Source organism: Harpia harpyja, chromosome Z (assembly GCF_026419915.1).
Source record: "Harpia harpyja isolate bHarHar1 chromosome Z, bHarHar1 primary haplotype, whole genome shotgun sequence".
NCBI lineage: Eukaryota > Metazoa > Chordata > Aves > Accipitriformes > Accipitridae > Harpia > Harpia harpyja.
Window position 1 is genome coordinate 59,280,766 of NC_068969.1, and position 21,522 is coordinate 59,302,287.

Consider the following 21,522-nt stretch of genomic DNA (forward strand, 5'->3'; position numbering starts at 1 on the left):
GCTTGAAGATTGCCAGCAAATACAGCCCCTACCACCCATGCACAGCATGTTTGGGGAAGATACAGACACTTGCCCTTCCAGCAGCTGGCACCAAGCACGTGGGCTGTGGCCTGTGGTCCTGCTTCAGCTGCCAGTGCTGAGCTCCTCACTCACAACAGTTCCCCCAGCAGCTGGTTTTCAGGATACAAACTGTTCCCACCCCAGTGGTTGGAGGTTAAAGCCCCCCCTCGCTCCAGTCACTGGCACTGAGATCCCCCACTCCTTCCAGTAGCCAACACCACAGGCCAGAGGCACCCACACCCCTGCTCTGACTCCAGCAGCTGGCACTGAGTCTTTGCAGTACTCACATGCTCGGGGTAGAGAGTGAGATTATGCAGAGAGGTAGTTAAGGACAGGACAGACCCTGGTGATCAGGCACAGGGCGCAGCCAGACAAGCGTACTGACCAGCCACAGTTTACAGGTGACTGGCCCCTTTTGTACCCTTGTCTCTCTACCCCGCCTCTTTGTTCCTCCCTGCTCCCTCTTCCCCTGCACATTGCCTCCTCAGCTGGCATAGTCCCACTGACCCCTCCAATATCCTGGACCCTCAGGTTTGCATCCTTATCTGTTGTAAAGTTCCAAATTTGCCTGTGGTTTCTTGATAGCCCATCACCTGGTGTGACTGACCAGGTTTGTTTCTGGTTATTGTCTTCAGTAATGGTAACTGCTCAGATTTTATGACTCTCTGTTTTTCTCCCTCCCTTTCCTTATCATGCTGTCGTGGTTTAACCCCAGCCAGCAACTAAACACCACGCAGCCGCTCACTCACTCCCCCCCACCCAGTGGGATGGGGGAGAAAATCAGGAAAAGAAGCAAAACCCGTGGGTTGAGATAAGAACGGTTTAATAGAACAGAAAAAGAAGAAACTAATAATGATAATGATAACACTAATAAAATGACAACAGTAATAATGAAAGGATTGGAATGTACAAATGATGCGCAGTGCAATTGCTCACCACCCGCCAACCGACACCCCGCCAGTCCCCGAGCGGCGAATCCCTGCCCCCACTTCCCCGTTCCTATACTAGATGGGACGTCACATGGTATGGAATACCCCGTTGGCCAGTTTGGGTCAGGTGCCCTGGCTGTGTCCTGTGCCAACTTCTTGTGCCCCTCCAGCTTTCTCACTGGCTAGGCATGAGAAGCTGAAAAATCCTTGACATTAGTCTAAACACTACTGAGCAACAACTGAAAACATCAGTGTTATCAACATTCTTCACATACTGAACTCAAAACACAGCACTGTACCAGCTACTAGGAAGACAGTTAACTCTATCCCAGCTGAAACCAGGACACATGCCAATTTTGCAAGGTCCTTAATCAGATAATCTTACTGAGAAAAATACACATTCTCACACTCCACATATCCTTACAATTAGTGTGACTGACCATGTTTGTTCTCATCACTGCTTATCATTTGTCAGTCAGGTTTCTGTCTCTGTATGTTCTGATTTATGGCTTCTTTGATCAGATAGATACCCTTAAACAGACACTCTCCTTCCACATACTGTTCCACAGCCCTCAGTGTTCTTCCTATATATTTTGCTTTCCATATTATCCCCATCAATCTTTCAATTGATCTACAATCAATGAAAACAATTGTATCTACACCTTTCTTACTTGAAAAAATAAAACAAGCAACCTGTTTAAGGTCAACATAAAGAAAGAGGAAAAAACCACACAAACCTATTAATTATCTGTATATTGCATTCATGTCAACTTTAAAATACTTGTCTGCAAGTACAACTAAGTGGTAATAATTTCCCAAGAGCTCCTCAGCCCAGTTTAACACAGTCATAAGCCTGTTACAAAGGATGATATCCCTTATACACTATCATGAGCTGAATTATATTTTAATCCTCAAACTCAAGCTAAGGTTGTTCCAGGCCTGCTCAATATTTAGGATATAAGAAGTGGAACAGAATGTGTCAAATATATAGCAATTGTATCTCACTGTGCTTCAGCCTTTGAGAGGAAGTAGGTCCAACTTCCACTTCCAAGACAACTCTGGTGGCTGGAAAGGCAGGGCATGGTCCATGCAGTGCAGCCAGCTTTGAGACAGTGGGAAGAAGAGCAAGAAGCAAGTGCCCCTGTGATAGCAGGGGGGATTAAGACTGTGTGTTGCTTTTATTTATTTATTTGAGGGGCAAGCCATGCTTTTGGGAAGGGTTCTCAAGAAAGTATGGACAGCTCTACTTTGGTTGTCCTCCCAGCCTCCCAACTATCTTGGCACTGTCACCAAACCCTGTGTTCCTACTGCACTTGTGCATGAGCCTACTGGTTAAGACGGCTTGTGTAAGTTAGCCTCTCCACTTGCCTCTTGAGGTAGAAACCACTCATTGTGCTTTGATGCCAGTAATCCAAAGAGATTTGAATCTTGACAGCAGCATGATCTTTCCACTAGTTTAAGCTGCCCTGTAGGCAACCAACATCTGTTTTGGCCCCTGTAGGTCAACAGAGTGGCAGCAGGGTGTGCACTCTGCTGCACCAGGGGTATGAGTGTCAGTATTATGCCAAGGCAGTGAATCCACTCCAGCCCTTAACTTAGGTCACACTCGTCACTGTGTTTCCTCTTCTTCTCAGTATAGTTCCTGACAGGAAGGATGGCTCACTCCTCTAAGACTCCTTTATCTGAAGCAGAGACAGTGATAAATGGGAAGAGCTGTAAAATTTTCTCAAAAGGGTTTTGACTTTAAATGCACATCACAGAATAGTCACAGCCACCTTAGCCATTTTGCCATCATGAGTGGTGATCTGCTTTATCACTTCATGGTTATTGATGAACGGTTATTAGTTCAGTGCTTCTGCTGTTCCTAGGCACTGTCAGGGAGGGCACCTCCATCCTGAGGTGAAGTTTAACCAGAGGGAGATGGTGTGTGTTCAGGCGGCATCAAGCTTGAGACATGGGATATGAGTTCTGCCACCAAGATGCCACATCTCTACAGGCAAATCACTGCACTTTTCCATGCCTTTGCTTCCCTTCTTCCTCCTTCTTCTGCATATTTAGACTGCAGGCTTTTCAGGGCTATGGACATGTTTGTACAGCACCTAACACAATGGGGTCTTGCAGCTGACTGAGTTTTCTCTAGGCTGTCACACTGCAAAGGCAAAACAAGGGAACTCATAGCATTTGACAGTCCTTTATCTCCAAGGTCTGACATTTCAGGTATTTCCGCATTGCATCATTTCACTTGCACCATCAAAGTCACTCTGAATGCTAAAGTGTTTTCTGCTCTCTCTGTGTTCAGATATTATTAAAGTCCATTAAGGATGACATGCCAGTAGTGATAAGTATGTCTTGCAAGAACTGTCAATAATACACCCAGTTCTTGCCATGCACAGGCAAAATCCTTCTCATTTCACATACATTCCTTGTTCCTGTTTGTGTACAAATAAGCAAGTAATTGTGCACACTCTTCAGCTATGATGCTCAACTTTGTGATTTTTCGCCTCTGCTCACTGATCTTTGCCTAGGGTGAGATGTTTGCAACTGTCCCGATCCAATGTCGGGGAAGGTTTTGATATGATCCCAAGAGCAAGATTAAGACACAAACAAGGTCAAATGCTGTACACCCAAAAGAGCTTTTATTATCAAAAGTAGAAAATAGTAGCGATAGGATAGAATGGAAGAAAAGGCAGAAATCAAGCAAGCAGTCGGGACAGAGTTGCAAGGATAGTCACCACCATGGATCCAGCAGCGTCCCGTTGGTCCTCAGTCTTCAATTCTTCGGTGATGGGTGCACACCATGGCTTGTCTCCACAGTTTTTTATAGGGCATAGTCCAACAATGCATGCACATACGTACTGTTCATGCACTGTTCACGCACTGCAGATTCTGTCTATCACACGACCGACCTTCGTGTGATCAACACCAGAAACCAGCATCTTATCTCAAAGACTACAGTTTCCATGAGAATGGTAGTCTCCACATTCTTCGCTGGCTCCGGCCTGTCTCCTCCCCTGGATGCCTCAGTGGCCTGGTAATTGTCCTTTTGGACAGAGGAGTGCCCTGCTTAAACAATCCATCTCTGGGATAAGTGGCTCGTCACAGGAAACAATGGCTTGAGATGATAGTCCAGTCTCTCATAACAAACAATCTTTGAGACAAACAGCTTAAGATAACAATTCAGTCTCTCACAGCAACTCAAATGGAAGCTACAGCAGAGTATAGAAATGACTATTTGAGAACTGGGAGCCCACCAACAGTGCAACTTCAAAGCAAGTAAGTGCTGGGATGGAGTACGAAGAAGAAACCAGAGGGTCCATCTTAAAGCTCTAGGATCTCTGTGTACAGTCTTAGGAAAACATTATTTTAATGCAGGAATAGAGGACCTGAATATATTTTCATGTATTACAAACACTAATGTTTGTTTCCTGAGAGATGTGTCCCATCTTCTGCCTTTTGCATTTCTAATTCTTCAATGAGGTTAGCAATGTCCCAGTGGTGGCTTCAACAACAGATTCACTCTAGTCCCAGTAGATCCAGTCCTTAGCCAGATGCTAAGCCAGGGACTCTTGCAGAAGTCCTGTGTCCAGTGACTCCCACAGGAGAAAGTTAACATCTAGCAGGACTGGCCTCCAACTCATAAATGGCAACTTAGGCTACCCCTGCAATAAGCAGCAGACTGCTGCAGACGGGGAAAATGCAGCAGCCATGTAGTGCCAGTGGAAATATCTTGTACGCCACCTGTACTGTTGCACTCAACCATGAGATTTTTAAGTCCTGTTGATTTCACATGTCTTTCTCAACTACTTAAAAGACAAATTAATGTCTGCAGGAAGCTGGATGTGCATTTTCTCTACAAGAAATTTGCAGGTGAACATGTTTATTTACCTGTGGAGTAAAGAAAACACTTTTAAAATATGCATATCATCTTTCTGTTGAGAGAGGCATCCTTTTAAAAAATCTGACACAACTCCCTGCTGAATTAGTTTTTTCAACTAACTACCATCTTGTCAGTCTTACTTGCAGTAGATCTTTTCTGTATGTCCTTCTCATAATCAGGTACTTCAGCAGCACTGAGGGGGACAAAACAGAGATAATGAAGGATTCAGGGTAAAAATCATCCCATTGCAAAGTCTAGTTTACACAAAGCCTTAAACACCACTTCAGCTGTTATCAGTTTTTAAGAGATCCCTTGGGCACAGTGGAGGTTTAACTTGTTCAATTTTTAACAAAACAATATATCTGACTGTTTTCAACACTGGGCCACAGTAAGATCGCTGAGAATCATACCATATGACTGATTCTGGCAGACCATTTGAAGATATGGAAATCTGGACTCAAATTTTGTGTTAGTTTTTAGGCAGAATTAGTTACAAGGTTGGAAGAAACAGGCAATCCTGGTCTGCAGAAGAGCTTGCATCAGTGTCAGATGTTCTTGTAGTGATTGTTCTGACTCAAACCACTGAGGCCTGAATTCACCTGAAGTGAAAAGAAGTTTACAATACTGAGTGCAGTAGCTTTCTGATCATTGCAGTGTTTCAAGTTTGTAAACTTTAAAACAGAATAAAAGTATAAATCACTTGTTACAACTTTTCCCTGGATCTGTTTGATGTAAAGTTATCAATGAGTTTAACTCTGGCCATCCATCAGTATGTGTCTGTTTGGAAAAATGAGTTAAGATACCAGTTGTTTTAAACCTTAAAGAAAGAAAATCTTAAGTACCTGAAGACCTTAAGCAGACCTGAAGAAGGCTTTCTGTAGACTGCCAAAAGCTTGTCTATTTTCCAAATATGGTAAATAACCCTAATAAGGTATCAGGCTAAAGGTATCACATTTTCTTGTCCAACTCGAGTTAAAAGACACTTGGAAAAAAACCCTGGATCTAGCTCTTGTAATGATATTATCTTGAAAAGAGCTGATTTAGATTTAGAACCAACAGGAAAATGGAACTCCTCAGCTCCAGAAGTAAATGAAGTGCAATGCACCAGAACTGTCAGGTTACATGTCTGCAAGACTGCTGACCCATACTGCACAGAAACAGCCTTCCTGAACTTCCGGATAGCCTGTAGTCTGGAGTGCATGTTAGATTAATAGCTGAAGTAGTTTCATGCTGCAGAAATATCTTTTCTTTGCTTATTTCTGGAAGACAATCTAGGTGCAAAAAAAGTTAGAAATATTGTCTTAGTTGAAGGACTGATGCCGTTTTCACACCTTTTCCTGTAGTATAAAATCTTCCAGTATTTAAATCTGCAAAGTTTTGGAGGGCTCACAAAAAAGGAAGTCTGTGCCACAATGCTGTCTTATGTAATATCTTCAGTATGGGAGCAGTTTTAAAGCGACTTCCCCCCAGGAAGTGAGTGAAAAATGAATCATCATAAAGCCAATAGTGGCTCTGTTCATTTCTTTCTGCCATCTGTGTACTGCCAGGAGCTTCATACAGGCTGCATATGCTTGCCCTATAGCAGCAATCTGAAAGAGGTGCAGACACCTCGTAAAGGTGAAGCAGAAGATATGACAGGAAAGTACTTCAGACCCCTGTGTTCCACAGGATCACACGAGAGGAGTTGTTGAGGTTGTTTCCTGATTCCGGGCTGGAGACATGAGGGGTTAGCTCTGTAGAGTTTAAGCAAACAAATTGAGAAAGGCTTTGAATGGCCTTATATAATTGCTGAGACACATGAATCATGTCAGCAGTAGGCTACAAGTCCCAAAGGTGCTAGCCCTTTGGGGAGTCAAGGCCACCTTTCCCCACACTAGATGAAAACCTCAATCAAATGACATGAAGGAGTGAGGGAAAAGGCTGGCACAGCAGGGTAATCCTTGAAAAGGCATGATTTGCGGAAACCTTTCCCACTCACAGAATTGCATAGGAGAAAGTGGCACTACTGCGATATGCAAAATGAAATGAATTCTCTGTCTGCATTTAGATCTCATAAAATTGTTGTTGTTCTGATGATGACAGCAAGTGCATCCCTCTAGGTAGTAAATTTCGCTAAATAGTGATTTTTCTTTGACTATGCATGTATCAATTTTCCCATTATTTTACCCTTCCTGAAAACTAAACCCAACCGGATTGGCTCGGCAAACACAGCTGTTTAGCTCAATGCAGAGACGCATGCACCCATGTACAGGGACATTCTCATTACTTCAAGAGAAACCTTTAGTTGCACTCCTGGTGTCTTCTCATGCAAACGGCCTAGCTCGCATAATGCTTATCTAACAACAAGGCAACAAACCGTCATTCCCGTGGCAAATTAAGGCGTTTACCGACATTTCTGGGGTTTTTGGCATAAACCGGCAGGCGGAGGGAGTTTGCCCCTATACCGTCAGCAGCCTGCACCTACCGCGCCCCGCTGACGCCTTCCAAGCAGACAGCAGCGTGGGGCAGTCTCCGGTCCCCACACGCACCTATCAGAGCCGGTTCCGGCCGGATACTCCTCACCGCCCGGCGACGGCGCCGGGAGAGAAAGCGCAGCAGTCCCGCCCGCCCGAGGCCGCCCTTTTCTGGGCCGCCGCTGCGCAGCGTCCGCGCGCCACCGGGCCCGGCCGCAGCCCCTGCAATCGCCCGGCCGTCCAATCGATGGCGGCCTTTGCCTCCTCCCCCCCGGGGCGGTCGCCCCCGCCGGAGCACCGTGCTGCTGTGGTGGGCGGGAGGGAGCGCGCAACAGAGGGCGGGCGGCGCGCCCGCCCGCCGCGGCGGCGACGAGGCCTCCGCACACCACCAACGCGAAGGGCCCGCGGCAGCGCCCGCGCCCAGCGGCCCGCAGAGACGGAACGCGACACCGGGCGAGGATGATTCCGGGCTCTGCGCGCAGGGTCTGCTCGGGGCGGACGGGGGCCCACTGGGCCCCGGGGGCCCGGCCGATCGCGGCGCGCGCCCCACTTCCCCTCCCACGCTTGGCCGAAGGGGCGGCGGGGCCACCGCCACAATAAAGGGCGGCTGGCTGCCGCGCTCGTGTGCTCGCCGCGGGTCGTCGCGCTTTGCGGCAGCGCTGTTGCGAGCGGGCTCGGGCAGGCTCCGGGCCGCCGGCGGCGCGCTGAGCGCTCCCGGCCGCTGGGGCGGAGGGAGAGAGGGAGATAGGAAGCAGGGAGGCAGGCGGGGAGACTTCCTCCTCGGCAGCGAGTCGGGTGGCGCCGGTAGCTTCTCCCCCCGGGCAGGCGGCATGCCTCCGCTGCCCGGCTGAGGGCTGCGTCCCAGCTAGAGGCTCCCCATGGCGCCCACGTGCCCCCGCTGGCGCTGACCACTCCTCCGTCTCCGCGGCGGGCGCCGCCGGTTGGCCGGAGCGGGTAGCGATGCCGGTCGCCGCCCGCTCAGCGCCCCGCAGAGCGCAGTCCGACGCCCCCTTCCTCGCCCCCGCCCGCCGGCGGGAGAGCGACGGCGAGCGGCCCCAGCCCCTCCGCCAGGCCGGCGAGGCGGGCCGGCACGGCAGATGGGTGGCTTCTTCCGCCGCCCCCTTCCTGCCTTCCTTCTCCACCCCTCCGCCGCCCCCCGTCTCCTCCGCTGCCTCCTCCCCCGCTGCCGAGGCCGCCGCCTCTACCTCCCCCTCGGCTGCTTGCCTCCTCCCGGCACCCCCCCGCACCCGCGCTCGCTCCCGCTGCGGCTTCCCCGGACTCGCCATGAGCGGCGGTGCCGCTCGCTTGCCGCCGCCCCCCGCCCTCTGCCCGCCACCGCCGCCGCCCCTCCACGGGCCGAGTCTGCCGGAGCCCGGAGCACGCAGCCAGGGCCGGGGTAGCCCCGCCGGCCACGGCGCACCCCGCACCGCCCCGGGCGCCAGAGGCCCGCCACCAGGTGAGCGGGAAGGAGGCCCCGCGGGAGGGGGAGTAGTTCGGGGCGTCTCGCCCCCGCCCGGCAGCGCAGCCGTCCCAGAGGGCCTGGAAGTTGTCCGCCGCAGCGCCCGAAGTCGCGGCCGCCCCGGGGGTCCGTCCCCCGGTGGGGGGTGAGCAGTGGTACAGGACAGAGGAGAAACTCCCGCTGGCCGCAGCAGAGCGGCTGCTGCCGACAGGCCGTGCGTCGCCCGGCCAGCCGCACGGGGCCCCCTGCGCGTCGGTGGCCGGCGCGGCGACGGCTTTTTTCCTCGCTGGTTGAGATGCAACGTTGCGAAGCGTGGGCAGCCAGCGGTTGCTGGGGCTGGGGGTGTTCGCCTCCGGTCGTCGTACCGCTGCCAGCCCTTCCTCGCCCTGCACCCCCGTCTGTCGGCCGTCGGTGCAGCCGGAGGGGTTGCGCTGCGCTGGGCGTCGGTGCTTGCTCTCCGTCGCGGCGGCGGCGGCCGCCGCGTCTCATGCGAGGCTTTGCTGTGGCGTGCCCTCGGCAGCACCGGGGCCTGGCCGGCCCTGCCCGCACTCCCTCCTCCCTGCAGCGGCCCCCGGCCCGCAGCTTCTGCCCTCGGGCTTTGCGGGGCGCCCGCTGTGCCGCGCTCTTGAAAGGTTTTGTGGGGGGCGGGATGTGTGCGTGTCCGTGTCCCTGAATCAGGCTCTGCCCCTCGGCAGCGGGCTGCCGGTATCTGTGAGGATCCACGGTTTACAGTGATACGCCACCTGAGGTTCCTGCATGTAGCTCCGAAGTGCTTTGAAAGTCAGACTGCCTCTGTGGGAACCCCGGTTGAGGGGTCCCTTTGGGGCCCTCAACAGCTGCCCTTTAAACGTGTTCTTGAGTTTTCTGTTAGAAACTGCCTGCTGCAGGATCTCTCTGAAGAACTGGTTTGGGGCATGTGGTTCACTTGTCCTGGAGCCACAGTCTTTTCATGGCTGAGGTCTCAACACGTGCGTTGATGTGCTTATTGTCAAACACCAGAGCCACTTCCAAGACTGCGCTGGAGTTTCCCACATGCTTAAATTTAAATGAGTGTCTCTGTGCTCTCAGGACTGGGGCCTTAGGTGTTTTCCTAGGCTGTTATTTGTGAATTGCAGCAAGAATTAAACTGTTTATATATATATGAAGTTAATAATTAGGAAGTGGTATGGGAGAATGACAGAAAACAAGACATTGTTCTTTGGGCCTGGAGGGTGAAGAAATGAGATACCTACTTTTCTTAGAAAGTTTTTTTAGTGGTGCTCATGTCTTGGGGACTTACGTGGATGATTTACAGGAGTTTGCAGTATGGGTTTTTATACTGGTGGAAATCTGGCTCTGAAATGAAGTAGGTTTTGTAGACCTCTTATAGACCTACCTATACTATAGTAGGTTTTATAGTTCCTCTTGAAATTTGTTGTTGACAGCATATGGAAGGATTACCATGCAGAAAGATGAGGAAGAACTCAGATTTTACCCTTGAATTGTATTACGTAGCTCAAAACCAGCTTTTCCTGTGTGCCGAGACCACAGAGCACATGGGGAAGATCAGTCCCTCCTGTCTCGGTATTTGGGCCTTCCAAATAAAATACATAGGAGAAAAATATTCTTCCAGTATAGGTGATCTGGAAATGGAGGTTTTACCTGATGAAACTGTATTTCAACTTTTTGTTTTAAAATTCCTTGGACATTCTTGTGTAGACAATGACCTTATCTTAAAGCCTGACCTCAAAACCTTTCCTAACCTTCCCATGCTCTTAAAAGTTCAATAGACAAATTGACCTAGTATGCTACTATTGGGAGATAAAAGCTTTTGTATTTCTCATGGTTTGGAAAATCTTCATGGAGAAAAGAACTATAACCCTTATGTAATGAATTGATCATAGGCCTAACGTACAAAGACCTTACTATTGGATTAGGGAATGCTGAGCTTTTTCTTCTCCAAAAAGGAAAAGGGCTTTTTGGGTTTGTCCTGAAGTTTTGGTGTTCACTAGCACAAATCCTGTGCTTAAAAGTCCTGTGCTTAACGGTAACTGGAATAGTAAGAAGCAGTTTGCTCAAAAGAGCTCTTGCAGATGCCCAAGTTAAATGATTAAGTTTTACAATATACTTAAGTCACTGTAGCAGGTGAATGTTTGTTGTGTTTGTGATCTCAAAAATACATAAAATGTTTTCATGTGGTATGATCTCTGATTCATCTTCTAATTTTGAGATAATTGTCATAATTTACAGACAAATACAGGAGTTTTCTAGATTGGGGATGAGAAATGTTGTGGGTTTTTTCCTTCAAAGGGAAAGACTGTTATTCTGACATTGTGAAAATCTGCCAAATATTTGCCACCAGAGGAAAAAATGCACCAAACTCTGGCATCAGGGCTGAACTTGGATTGTTTTGCTGTGCATCCTCTTAGTCGTGCTCTTGAAAGCAGTAGTCTCCTGTTGGTGGTCCTAATATATTAACTTTTGATAAAAAACTGTATTGTGCTCTGGTCTTCAAATTAGGGGTTAGTGAAATTACTGTAGTTTATAAGCAAGGTTGAGAGAATGTTTACTATTTCTTTTCCCCCAGCAGAAGAATGTTTAGTGATGGCTGGTTCTTCTTTTTTTGTTGTTGTTGTTTCTTCTGTATTTTTCTCCCAAACAGCGTGTGTCAGCAGAAGAGAAACTCTCTATTCATGGCTGTCAAATTAGTGAAAGAATATTGGACCAGGAAATGCTGCACTGAAGAGCTGATTCTTTGTTTCATTCAGGAAATTGATCCTGATCTTAAGAGGCACTTCACCTTCCGTAAAGTTCTTTGCCTCCATTGGGGTATATGCATCTCCTCAGTAAAAAAGAGAAACCCACCTAGAGGCAAGACTGTCAGCTAGGAAAAGAAAAGTGTGTCTGCAGAGGAAGTTCTTAGACCTTTTCAGCTTCCCTTTTTTTGAAAGGTCTGTATTAACATTCTCAGGTTTTGCAGCATTTGGAAAGGAAAGATGGCTCTTGAAGGCTGCGGTATACTTAAGATACTAGTGTAAGCAGCTTTTCTCTTAAACATCTTTGTTATGCACATCAGCTATTTGGATGTCATCTGGTAAATTTTGCTAAATTTAATTAATATTGCTTGCCCTCCTTATGTTGCAAAGTCTTTACTTAGAATAACTTTAAAATTACTAAGATGCACGTGAGGCTAAGTCATATCAGAAAATATTGTTAAGAGGAGTAATGAGAGGTGCTTATTTAGGCAGATAACTAGGCATCTGCTAAGCCTTTCGGTTTGGAGAAGCTGAAACTGCTGATGAAAGGATCAGTGCCAGTTTTCAAACATATGCGTAACTGCAGAATGGGAGGGGATGGACTTGCTTGTAAAGATAGTACTAAAGTGCTGATTAAGTGCAGTAGAAAGCTGTTTGAATTCATAGTGATTCTGCCTAATGCTGTATATGCTATGCAGTTGTAATATAAGTACTAAAACTCTTTGTATGTTCATATTGACACATGTAAGCTTTTGTGCCTTTAGCAGTTGTCCATAGTTATACCATCTATGCGTGGTATGTGTGGTTTTGTTCTCAAACTGGAAAGCAGTTACTGTGGCTTTACAGTGAGTGTCATACTTAATTCTGGCGTGCCTGGAGATAAATGCGAGTTTTCTGATTTATGTCACAGTGATGCCTTCACAGCTTTATAACTGTGTAAAATAAAGCAAAATGGAAAGATAACTTCTTAGTAACAACAACTGAAGCACATTCAGTATGTGGATGATTTTCAAGAGTTGCAATTGATTTTGATAGATTAAAAACAAGCAAACAAAAAAGCTCCCAAACTGGAAACTAGTATTGCAGCACTGTTATTTTAATTTGGTTAAAGTGCAATGTTCCTAAGTAAAGAAGTGGCTTGGTGGTACCTCTTGGTTAGAATTACTACAATATTGTAAACCTGTTACTGTGCATGTTTATTGGGTAGAACTAATCTCTTTTGGACGCTAGATTATAATTACCTTTAGTATCTCAGGATTATTTATTATAATGTTGGTGTGTTGGTTTTGCTAGTTTTGAATTATAAAGGAAGACAGAAGGCTTTATTTTTTACCTAAAGTAGTTGTACTCTGAATAGATTCTAGTAATCATGGAATTAATGTTAGCAGACATACATTGAATGTTTATTTCAAGAAGTTAGTTACAACAGAAATGACTTGTGTATTTATGGGATTAATTTGGAAAATAATTGTTAGGGAAGTATATTTGCATTTATTTTCAGATAACATACATTTGGTTTAAGTCATTCTTTGTGACTACTCTATCACTTATTTTTTATTTCACTTTGACTTTCTTTACGTCATGGTTTAACCCCAGCCAGCAACTAGGAACCACACAGGCACTTGCTCACTCCTTGCCCTCCCCTGGTGGGATAGGGAGGAGAATTGGAAAAAGAAGTAAAACTCATGGGTTGAGATGAGAATGATTTAATAACTGAAGTAAAATAAAATATAATACTAACAATGATAACAATATAATAATAATAACAACAACAATAATAATTGAAAAGAAGTATGATGTAAATAAAGAAAAGACAGGTGATGCGCAATGCAGTTGCTCATCACCCGCTGACCAATGCTCGAGCAGCGATCCCCCCTCCTGGCCAGCTCCCCGCAGTTTATATACTGAGCATGATGTTCTGTGGTATGCAATATCCCTTTGGCTAGTTTGGATCAGCTGTCCTGGCCATGCTCCCTCCCAGCTTCTTAATTTAGGATAAGCACTACTTAGCAACAACTAAAACATCAGTGTGTTATCCATATTATTCTCCCACTAAATGCAAAACACACTGTACCAGCTAGTAAGAAAATTAACTGTGTCCCAGCCGAAACCAGGACACTTTGGTAAATTAATATGTAGTTCTTATATGAACTGGGAACAATACTTCTATGGTCTGAAATTGTTCTATGCCATAAATGCACTCTATGAAGTTATTTTGGAGGTATGCTTTTTAGGTGCCAGCACCAACCAGCTCAAGTGAATGCTAGCAAATGTTGATATTTTCCCCCTGACATAAGTATTTAAAGATAGTGTGAGAATGAGATAAATGTATTTTAAGGAAAATTAATAAAATAATATTAATATGCAGATCTTTTAATTGTAGTTCTTGCAGTATGAACAACTTGATCCTTGCTTATACTGGCATGTTTCAAATGTAAAATATGCAGGAGCACAGAAATGAAAAATTCCAAATTTTCCTTACAGTACAGTTTAATAATAGGAAAAAAGACCAGAGATAAGAATTCAATTTTGAAATGCATCCTCTGCTTTGCAACATCTGCTTATGAAATAATCTAAATTATCCTTTTGGTTTAATCCATCAAGATACTAGTTATTGTCAGTATCTGTTTATTTGAACTGGATGACCTACTGGAACTGATCCTTCAGCTGTCAGAAGGACTATGAGTTTGGGTGGCTACACAGAAAATACAGAGCTGCAATGTAGCTGTCAATTGATTTGGTTTGTAAACTCACCCATCCTTTGTTAACTACTGCCTTGGCTAAAAGTTGCTAATTGCCTAGAAAATGGGGGTGAGATTAATTTTCATTAAGAGGGAAAGTGTTAGATATGAGTGTATGTTGATTTTTCTACTGGTGTCACTCCACAGGCATTAGTGAAGGTGGCATGGATTTGCAGCTGAAAAGCAATTTAGGTCTGACAGTACAGAGTTTGTCTGGCTTTGAAACTGATGGTCTCATCTCATTTAAAGTAACTAATAACAGATAATTGATGATTTAATGACAGATAATTGATGATTTAATGTGCAGTATGGTCTCAGTTCAAAGAAAAGAAATGCCACGAAAAATTACAGGCATACACATATATATATGTGTGTGTGAGTGTTTATTAGCTTTGTTCATGTCCTAACAGTTCCCTCTTATGTCTGCATGATTTTTCTGTATTTAATGACAATGCTACAACACTTGCATTTTCGTATCCATCTGAATTTCGCATCCCAGGCACATCACGTGCTATTTGAGCCTTGAGCTATTTCTTTCCAAGATGAAATTACTACAGAAAAAAAGTTAGGCACATAGTGGGTTTTGTGCTTTTGCTGCTTCATATTCTCACTGCTTGACCCATGCTTTCAGGTGGGTGTAGAGACTGAAGAGTCAACATTCTTCTCAACACAGTTTATTTGCCTTGTCCCAGAAAGGTTAAAATGAGAAATTGCTTTAAAGAATATTAATAAACATGATTGTGAACATTGTAAATTCTTGGAAAAGCTGTGCTCAATTAAAAAATAAAGTTGGGGTTTTTTTCCTTGACATTTTATATTTAGTTTTGCTGCTTATACAACACTTTTTTTCACCCACACATCATCTTGGCAAAATGATATCTACACGTGCACAGAATCTTTTTGCCCCATGTTTTTTTCCTGAGAAAAATAGGTTTTAAATTTTTTTCAACCAATAGCACTGCAGCTTTTTTTCTTAGTTCTTGCACCTCAGGTATTTTAAGTGGTGTCTCATATGGCATCTGCTTCATATCAGAAGTTCAGATGGAGGTGTGTCATCTAATAAGAGTTGTCAATGTGATGCAAGATGTGGGTGGGATAACAAGAAGGTAGAGTACCAAAACATCAGAGAGCATCGTATGAAGTTTGCAGTGGGAGCTCCCTTTGCATGAATGTTCTAATATGATGGGGCTACTTTCTCCCACCTTTGTTTTTCTGGGGTTTGTTTGGTTTGTTGCGGGTTTTTTTTCTAGTGCAGGGTGGTGGGGGTTTTTTAACACCTTCTGACTGCATTCTTCTATGCTTATTCTAAACTGTTTTTTTCTTCTTTGTTTGTGTGAAGTGCTGTAAATGCTTGGTTGTTAGAATTCCCTGAATGAGGAAAAGATTCTCCATTCTTGGGGGGAAAAATACTGTTGTTCTTGTTCTCTGATAAATAAAATAAAGCTTCCTTCTGGAAGTCACTTGATGTGTAATGTACAACAAAGAATGCGTACGTCACTTTATTTAGGGAAAGATGCAGGAAGTGGTTTTTGAAATAATAAGTCATAGGTATTCTCAGAAGTATTTTAAGCAAGTGCAGTCTACAGCATTTTTGTTTTCTGAGCTTCTCAAACGCACACACATGCTCCAAATGTTCATTCTTAAAACACTCTTCCCTAGATCTTTCTTAGTTGAGAGCCTGGCATCCTAGCTCTAAGCTCCTGGGTTGCTGTTCCCATTATCACTGGCATCGTGTTTAGGTTGAGCCTCTGCATCCTCCCACTCACGCAAGCCCTTTGCAGCCATGATGTATGAAAAAATAACACCTGTGATCAGTCTGTTGGTGGTAAAGTGTGTCAAGATGTTTCCCTGATCTCTCTTGTAAGACTGGGGTTCTTGTCGTGGTTTAACCCCAGTCAGCAACTAAGCATCACACAGCCACTCACTCACTTACCACCCCCACCCCTCCCCCACAGTTGGATGGAGGAGAAAATCAGGAAAAGAAGTAAAACTCGTGGGTTGAAATAAGAACGGTTTAATAGAACAGAAAAGAAGAAACTAATAATGATAATAATAACACTAATAAACTGACAACAGTAATAATAAAAGGATTGGAATATACAAATTATGCACAATGCAATTGCTTACCACCTGCCAATCAATGCCGTTAGTCCCTGAGCGGCAATCCCCCCGCCCCCACTTCCCCAAGTTCCTATACTAGCTGTGACATCACATGGTATGGAATACCCTGTTGGCCTCTTTGGTTTAGCTGCCCTGGCCGTGTCCTGTGCCAACTTCTTGTGCCCCTCCAGCTTTCTCACTGGCTGGGCATGAGAAGCTGCAAAATCCTTGACTTTAGACTAAACATTACTTAGCAACAACTGAAAACATCAGTGTTACCAACATTCTTCACATACTGAACTCAAAACATAGCACTGTACCAGCTACTAGGAAGACAGTTAACTCTATCCCAGCTGAAACCAGGAGAGTTCTGCATCCACACAGATAATCTGTGTTGCTTGCTGCATTGTCCAGCAGCTGGCATGGTTTTCTTGGACATGGGCTGTCATAATAATGAGGCTTCAATGAAATGTTGTAGTATTTCAGAGCTCACAACTCTAAGCATTTGGGCTTGGTCACTGGCTTTTGGGACGATCCCAAATGGGAAATTATAATCTTAAAAGGAGACATATTCCATCACCTTAATTGCCAAAAAAAAAAAAGAATAATTGGAAGAGCTTACTTAAGTCTTTCATTGAATTTTTGTTCTTTCGTATAATGTACACAACTGTAGCACAAGGGTATGCAGCCAGTATCAAAAAGAACATTACTTACACTGTTAGAGGATGTTTATGATTGTTTCTTGTATCCCTTATGAATAAAGGACTTGCACTTTTTCCTGTAATACTACTGATTTGTGCTCCAGCACACATTTTTTTTGGAAGGAGGGCAGGAGGAAGATTGTTAGTTATGTTATTTATTTTCTGCCAGTCTGTATATTAAGGAGTAAAGTATGAATTCTGTGAATCTTTTTAAAATACTTCATAATCCGCATACCTGGAAAATTGCCTGTTAGGAAGATTACCCTTAAATAGTTTAAAAATTGCTAAAAGCCATACACAGTGTTTGTTCACATGACTTCTATTTGTATGAGAGCCTGGGGAGTGGCTACTGAAGCACAAAGCATGGCTAGTAACGTCAACTGTGTATATAGAACAGTTGGGTCTGTTGGAGAATACATGGAACAGCATGAGTGCTGTATGATTGAACCAGCACCAAGGAACTGCAGCATACAGTTTGAAGACATTTGCTGCATGGTTTTTTTTCAGCACAGCTGAAAGTTATTCCATCTTTTGCTGCTTTGCACCTGGCATATAGTCAGGTTCCAAAGTGAATACATTAGAGATTTACATTTACTATCTGCTTGGATTCTTACTTGGTGAAGATTGGGTTTTTAGGCACATGGATACTTCTGCTTTCATTAAGAGCATGTGCAAATGTTTGCAGGATCTGAATTGTGGTTTGGTTTTTTTTTTTTCTTCCCCTGCCTACAGGTCGACATTTTTAAGTGATTTTTTTTTTTTTAATTCCCCTTTAAAACATGTTTATCTGCCTATTTTTAGTGTGTGCAGCCTTTCTGTATGGAACTTCTGCATGGCATCACTTCTTTTCCTGTTTGTAAATTGATGTGCCAGCAAGCCAAGCAGGAGTAAGCAGTAGCTTTCGTAAAGAATTTTTGTGCAGATATAGTAGTAGGTTCTCGAGCCTTTTGGCTTAGAAACCCTGGGAGTGTATGATCCTTGTGGTTTGTGTGTGGTTTTGAGCAAGATTACATAAAGTGTTTATGATATGATCTGAAAATTGCTTTTGCAGATGATTTTGGAGGTTGGATACAGGTTAGACTTCTGAGCAGTTTCAGAAATCCCCTGTGAGTTTTGGAGGCTTGGGAGTGAAGGCTTTTAGCCACTGGTGTGGGAAGTGTGTTGAAATATAAGAAATCTGTGACTGTGCTTGTAAAGTAGTAAAGCAGCAAACTGTGGTACATGCTGCAGTGGCATATTTCAAGAAAGTGGGAGTCAGGATACATTTGGTGTTGTTCATAGGTGTCTGTTGAGTTGGACTGAAAAAGTGAGGGAGAAACACCCAGAAAAATATTCCTTTCTTCATTAAAACTTAATTTCATTTTTAAAACATTGGAAGTCTCTCGTGCCTGTAGGGTCTTTCACTTGCTGACTGTGTAATATTTTGGTTGGTCATCCATGATGCTAAGCCATAGAAGTGTGTATATAAGTCCTTGTTTAAACTAATAATCTGCAACAGTTTTGGATTAATGAAAAGTGAAATGGGTTTATTTTTCTCTTCCTAATTTTAAATTAGTCTAAGGGTGGGATAATTTGGTCATCCTGAATGACCCTGAGTTTGGTGGTTGAGTCAGTGACATTCTGAAACGCACACTGGAGTTCTCAGGAGAAAATGCTTAGCCAGTCTGTAAATTAATAATATGCTGGTTAGCTCCTAGTCTGGAAAAATGGATATTCTTTTTTTTGGAGGGTGGGTGGAGTGGTGGAGGGGATGGGACATAAGTCTTATTGAACCTGCTTTTATGCAGTGAGATACAAAAGGTGCTAATAATGAAGCATTTGAATGTTGAGGAAAAATAACTTAAAGGATTTGTTGCATTTTGGCCACTTTTTTTAAAAAGGGCATAGTGAACATGAGGGATTAGGGAAGAGCTATGAAAGTGGTAAATATGGTAAAAATGATACAACAACAGTGACTAGGATAGTGTCACCTTATAGACTTGAAAAAAACCCTCCTATTACTGAACAGCATATCCTTCTGGTGGATTAGTGGTCCTCCAGCTAGTTCACAGATTACACCAGAAATGTGGGGACCTGTTGGTATGCTGGGGGGCAGGTGTGCTATTCAGAGGGACCTTGACAGCCTGCAGAATTGGGGACCTCATGGCATTCAACAAAGGCAAATGCAAAGTCTTGCACTGGGGCAGAATTAACTGTGTGCAAAAGGTCAGGCTGGGGGCTGAATGGGTGGGTAGCAGCTCTGCTGAACAGACAGGTACTGACTTGGTGGAGTGAGCTCGCTTGAGGACACCAAGATGGTGTAGGGGCTGGAGCATGTGACCTATGAGGAAAGGTGGAGGGAACCAGGGCTGCACAGCCTGGTGAAGAGATGGTTCAGGGGAGATCTCAATGCTCTCTACCCTTCTCTCATGGGTAGATGCAGAAAAGATGCAGCCAGACTCTTTCATGCTGTGAGGGCAAGAGGCTGGCAGTAGGACTCAGGCTGGAACACATGAATTTCTGGTCAGATATTAAGAATTTTTTTCACCCTAGAGGTGGTCAAGCACTGGAGCAGAGAACTGGAGACATTATGGAATTTGCAACTTTGAAGATATTCAGAATTTAGCCAAACAAGGCGCTGGAGAGCCTGCGCTGGATAGCCTGCTCTAGATTGGCCTGGTTTGAGCAGCGGAATTGGATTAAGTGACCTCCAGCAGTCTCTTTCAAACTGAATAACTCTGTATGATGCTGTAGTGGGCATGTTACCCTTGGCTTGGGGATGCCTGCTTCAGGCACTGTAAATAGAGAAGTAACAGTAATTTGGGACTGTTTTAGTTGCACATGGTCAGAAGTGGTGGTAACTCAATTTGCTTAGGCATCCAAGTGTCACCTCTGTTTGGGGAGATTTTTTTTTTTTTCCAACCTTGATTTTTTCACTGTGATCATCTTAACACAATTCCTCCACACACACGCAAAAATACCATTTGCAATGGATATTTTGTGTATAAATGCTTTTGAGTAAAGCATCAATAGCTGTTTGTATTTAAAGGAGTGCTGAAAGCAGAGGTATGTTTCTGCCTCTCAACCCTTCTTCCTAACTTACTTACTTGCTGGTTTATGTACAAGCAGTCTGTTTTCTTCTGACAGACAAAAGCTTTTATTTTTTTCAGTCTTAGAGGTGTAGGGGATGTTGAGTCTTGTCTTTGATGTCATACTTGGTACACTTTCTTGGAAGGTGCCAGATAAATGAATTGTGAGATGTGTTGTTCAGTAATGGGAGGGGTTTTTTTCAAGCTTGTAGGGTATGTGAGTAAAATATGTACAAATAAAAAATATGAAAGATATTCACTGATATATTTTCATTTTTTTCTGTTAGTCTTTACCTAATCATTATTTATGATGTGATGAATCTACTACAGCATAAATCTTATATAGTATTTTTAGGGATAAATGGTACAAACAAGAATTCAGTCAGTAACATAAAATATGAGCATAGCAGAAAAGTAGGCAAAGAGTGAAAAACTGTGGTATAAGACCTCCTCAGGTTGCCCTCCCATGTAAATGTGAAGTTGGCATTCTATGTAAAGCTGTCATTCTTATTCTTTTAGTCCTGTTTCTGTGTAAATAGCTTCTGACTTGAGGGAGGCTCTTTCATTTCTTAAAAAGAATTGTATGAAATCAGTGGTTAAATAGTAGATAAATTAGTCTTCCCCCTGAAGAAAACACTATGAAGGGGGTTGATGCTGTTCTGTTTGGCTTACTGACCCATGGACATAGGTAGAGTTGCTGGGCAGTTAGCCAGTGATTTGCTTCCAAACAGCTGCAGTGTATGGTCTCTCTTATAGGGACACAGGAAGGAATGGAGGGTATTAAGGAGGTATTAAGGGAGACTAGGAAAACCAAAGGAATTGCAGGGAATGGGAATTGTAAGGACTTAGAGGGGAACTGGGTTATTGCAGGGAGGGAACATAAAAATACAGAACAAAAATCCATGAAAACCAGTTTTCATTAATTCTGCTGCTTATGTAACTACTGATTTCTTTTGAGGATCGCTCTTAAAACATCTATGTCATAAAAGAGAATTTTCAAAGTAAATGAGTTGCCCATATTGTTGTGGACTTGTTTAATTTGAATTAACTGAAGTGTCATCTGTATCTCATTAACCAGCTGCACAGAGGCTGTGTGGCAAGGATACCAGAATTTTCTGGAGTTTCTGAGTCTCTAGTTAGGTTGGGGCAAAAGTGGCCTTAAAACATTTTAAAGCAAAGACTTTTGCCATTTGTTTCATTTATTATTCTTTTAACATTTATGTTTCTGTGTTAAGTCAAGTGTTTGTTTCCTATCAGTTATTTTTTGGATGCTGTATTTTCTCTTTGGGACTGATGTCCCAAGGAGACAAATGTTTCTAGTAGCTTAGTTCTTCCTTACCTCTGTGTTTCTCCCTTCTCTGCTGTTTTACCCTTTTGTTTTTTTCTCTCAAGTGTAGCA

General features: G+C 44.1%; 2 protein-coding genes across 8 annotated transcripts in view; one reads left to right on the plus strand and one right to left on the minus strand.

The window, feature by feature from the left end:
- Window positions 1–3,603: 3,603 nt before the first annotated feature.
- LOC128137307 (translation initiation factor IF-2-like) lies at window positions 3,604–8,244 on the minus strand. Of its 2 annotated transcripts, none has more exons than XM_052778137.1 (2): window positions 7,033–8,244; window positions 3,604–6,994 (listed from the first exon to the last, which is right to left on the minus strand). In XM_052778137.1, exon 1 carries the CDS (start codon window positions 8,149–8,151, stop codon window positions 7,327–7,329), a length of 825 nt encoding a protein of 274 aa, XP_052634097.1. In that variant the 5' UTR covers window positions 8,152–8,244; the 3' UTR covers window positions 3,604–6,994; window positions 7,033–7,326. The 2 variants fall into 2 exon arrangements, with proteins under 2 accessions (XP_052634097.1, XP_052634098.1); XM_052778138.1 differs by having other exon boundaries at window positions 3,604–4,874; window positions 5,007–8,244.
- A 7-nt stretch (window positions 8,245–8,251) lies between these two features.
- RNF38 (ring finger protein 38) overlaps window positions 8,252–21,522 on the plus strand; it is a 129,584-nt gene continuing 116,313 nt past the window's right edge. For 2 of the 6 annotated variants that reach the window (XR_008233657.1, XM_052778130.1), the window contains exon 1: window positions 8,342–8,775. Coding sequence is in view for 4 of the 6 variants with exons in the window: in XM_052778130.1 (XP_052634090.1) it covers window positions 8,604–8,775 (172 nt within the window). In the remaining 2 variants the exon portion in view is untranslated. Of the gene's footprint in view, window positions 8,776–21,522 lie in introns of all 6 variants that reach the window. The other 4 variants (XM_052778132.1, XM_052778133.1, XM_052778134.1 and 1 more) reach the window with 4 other exon arrangements.

Bases quoted from the DNA above. Each gene is read 5' to 3' on its own strand.
- LOC128137307 (XM_052778137.1), bottom strand. From the start codon at position 8,151: ATGCCGCCTGCCCGGGGGGAGAAGCTACCGGCGCCACCCGACTCGCTG.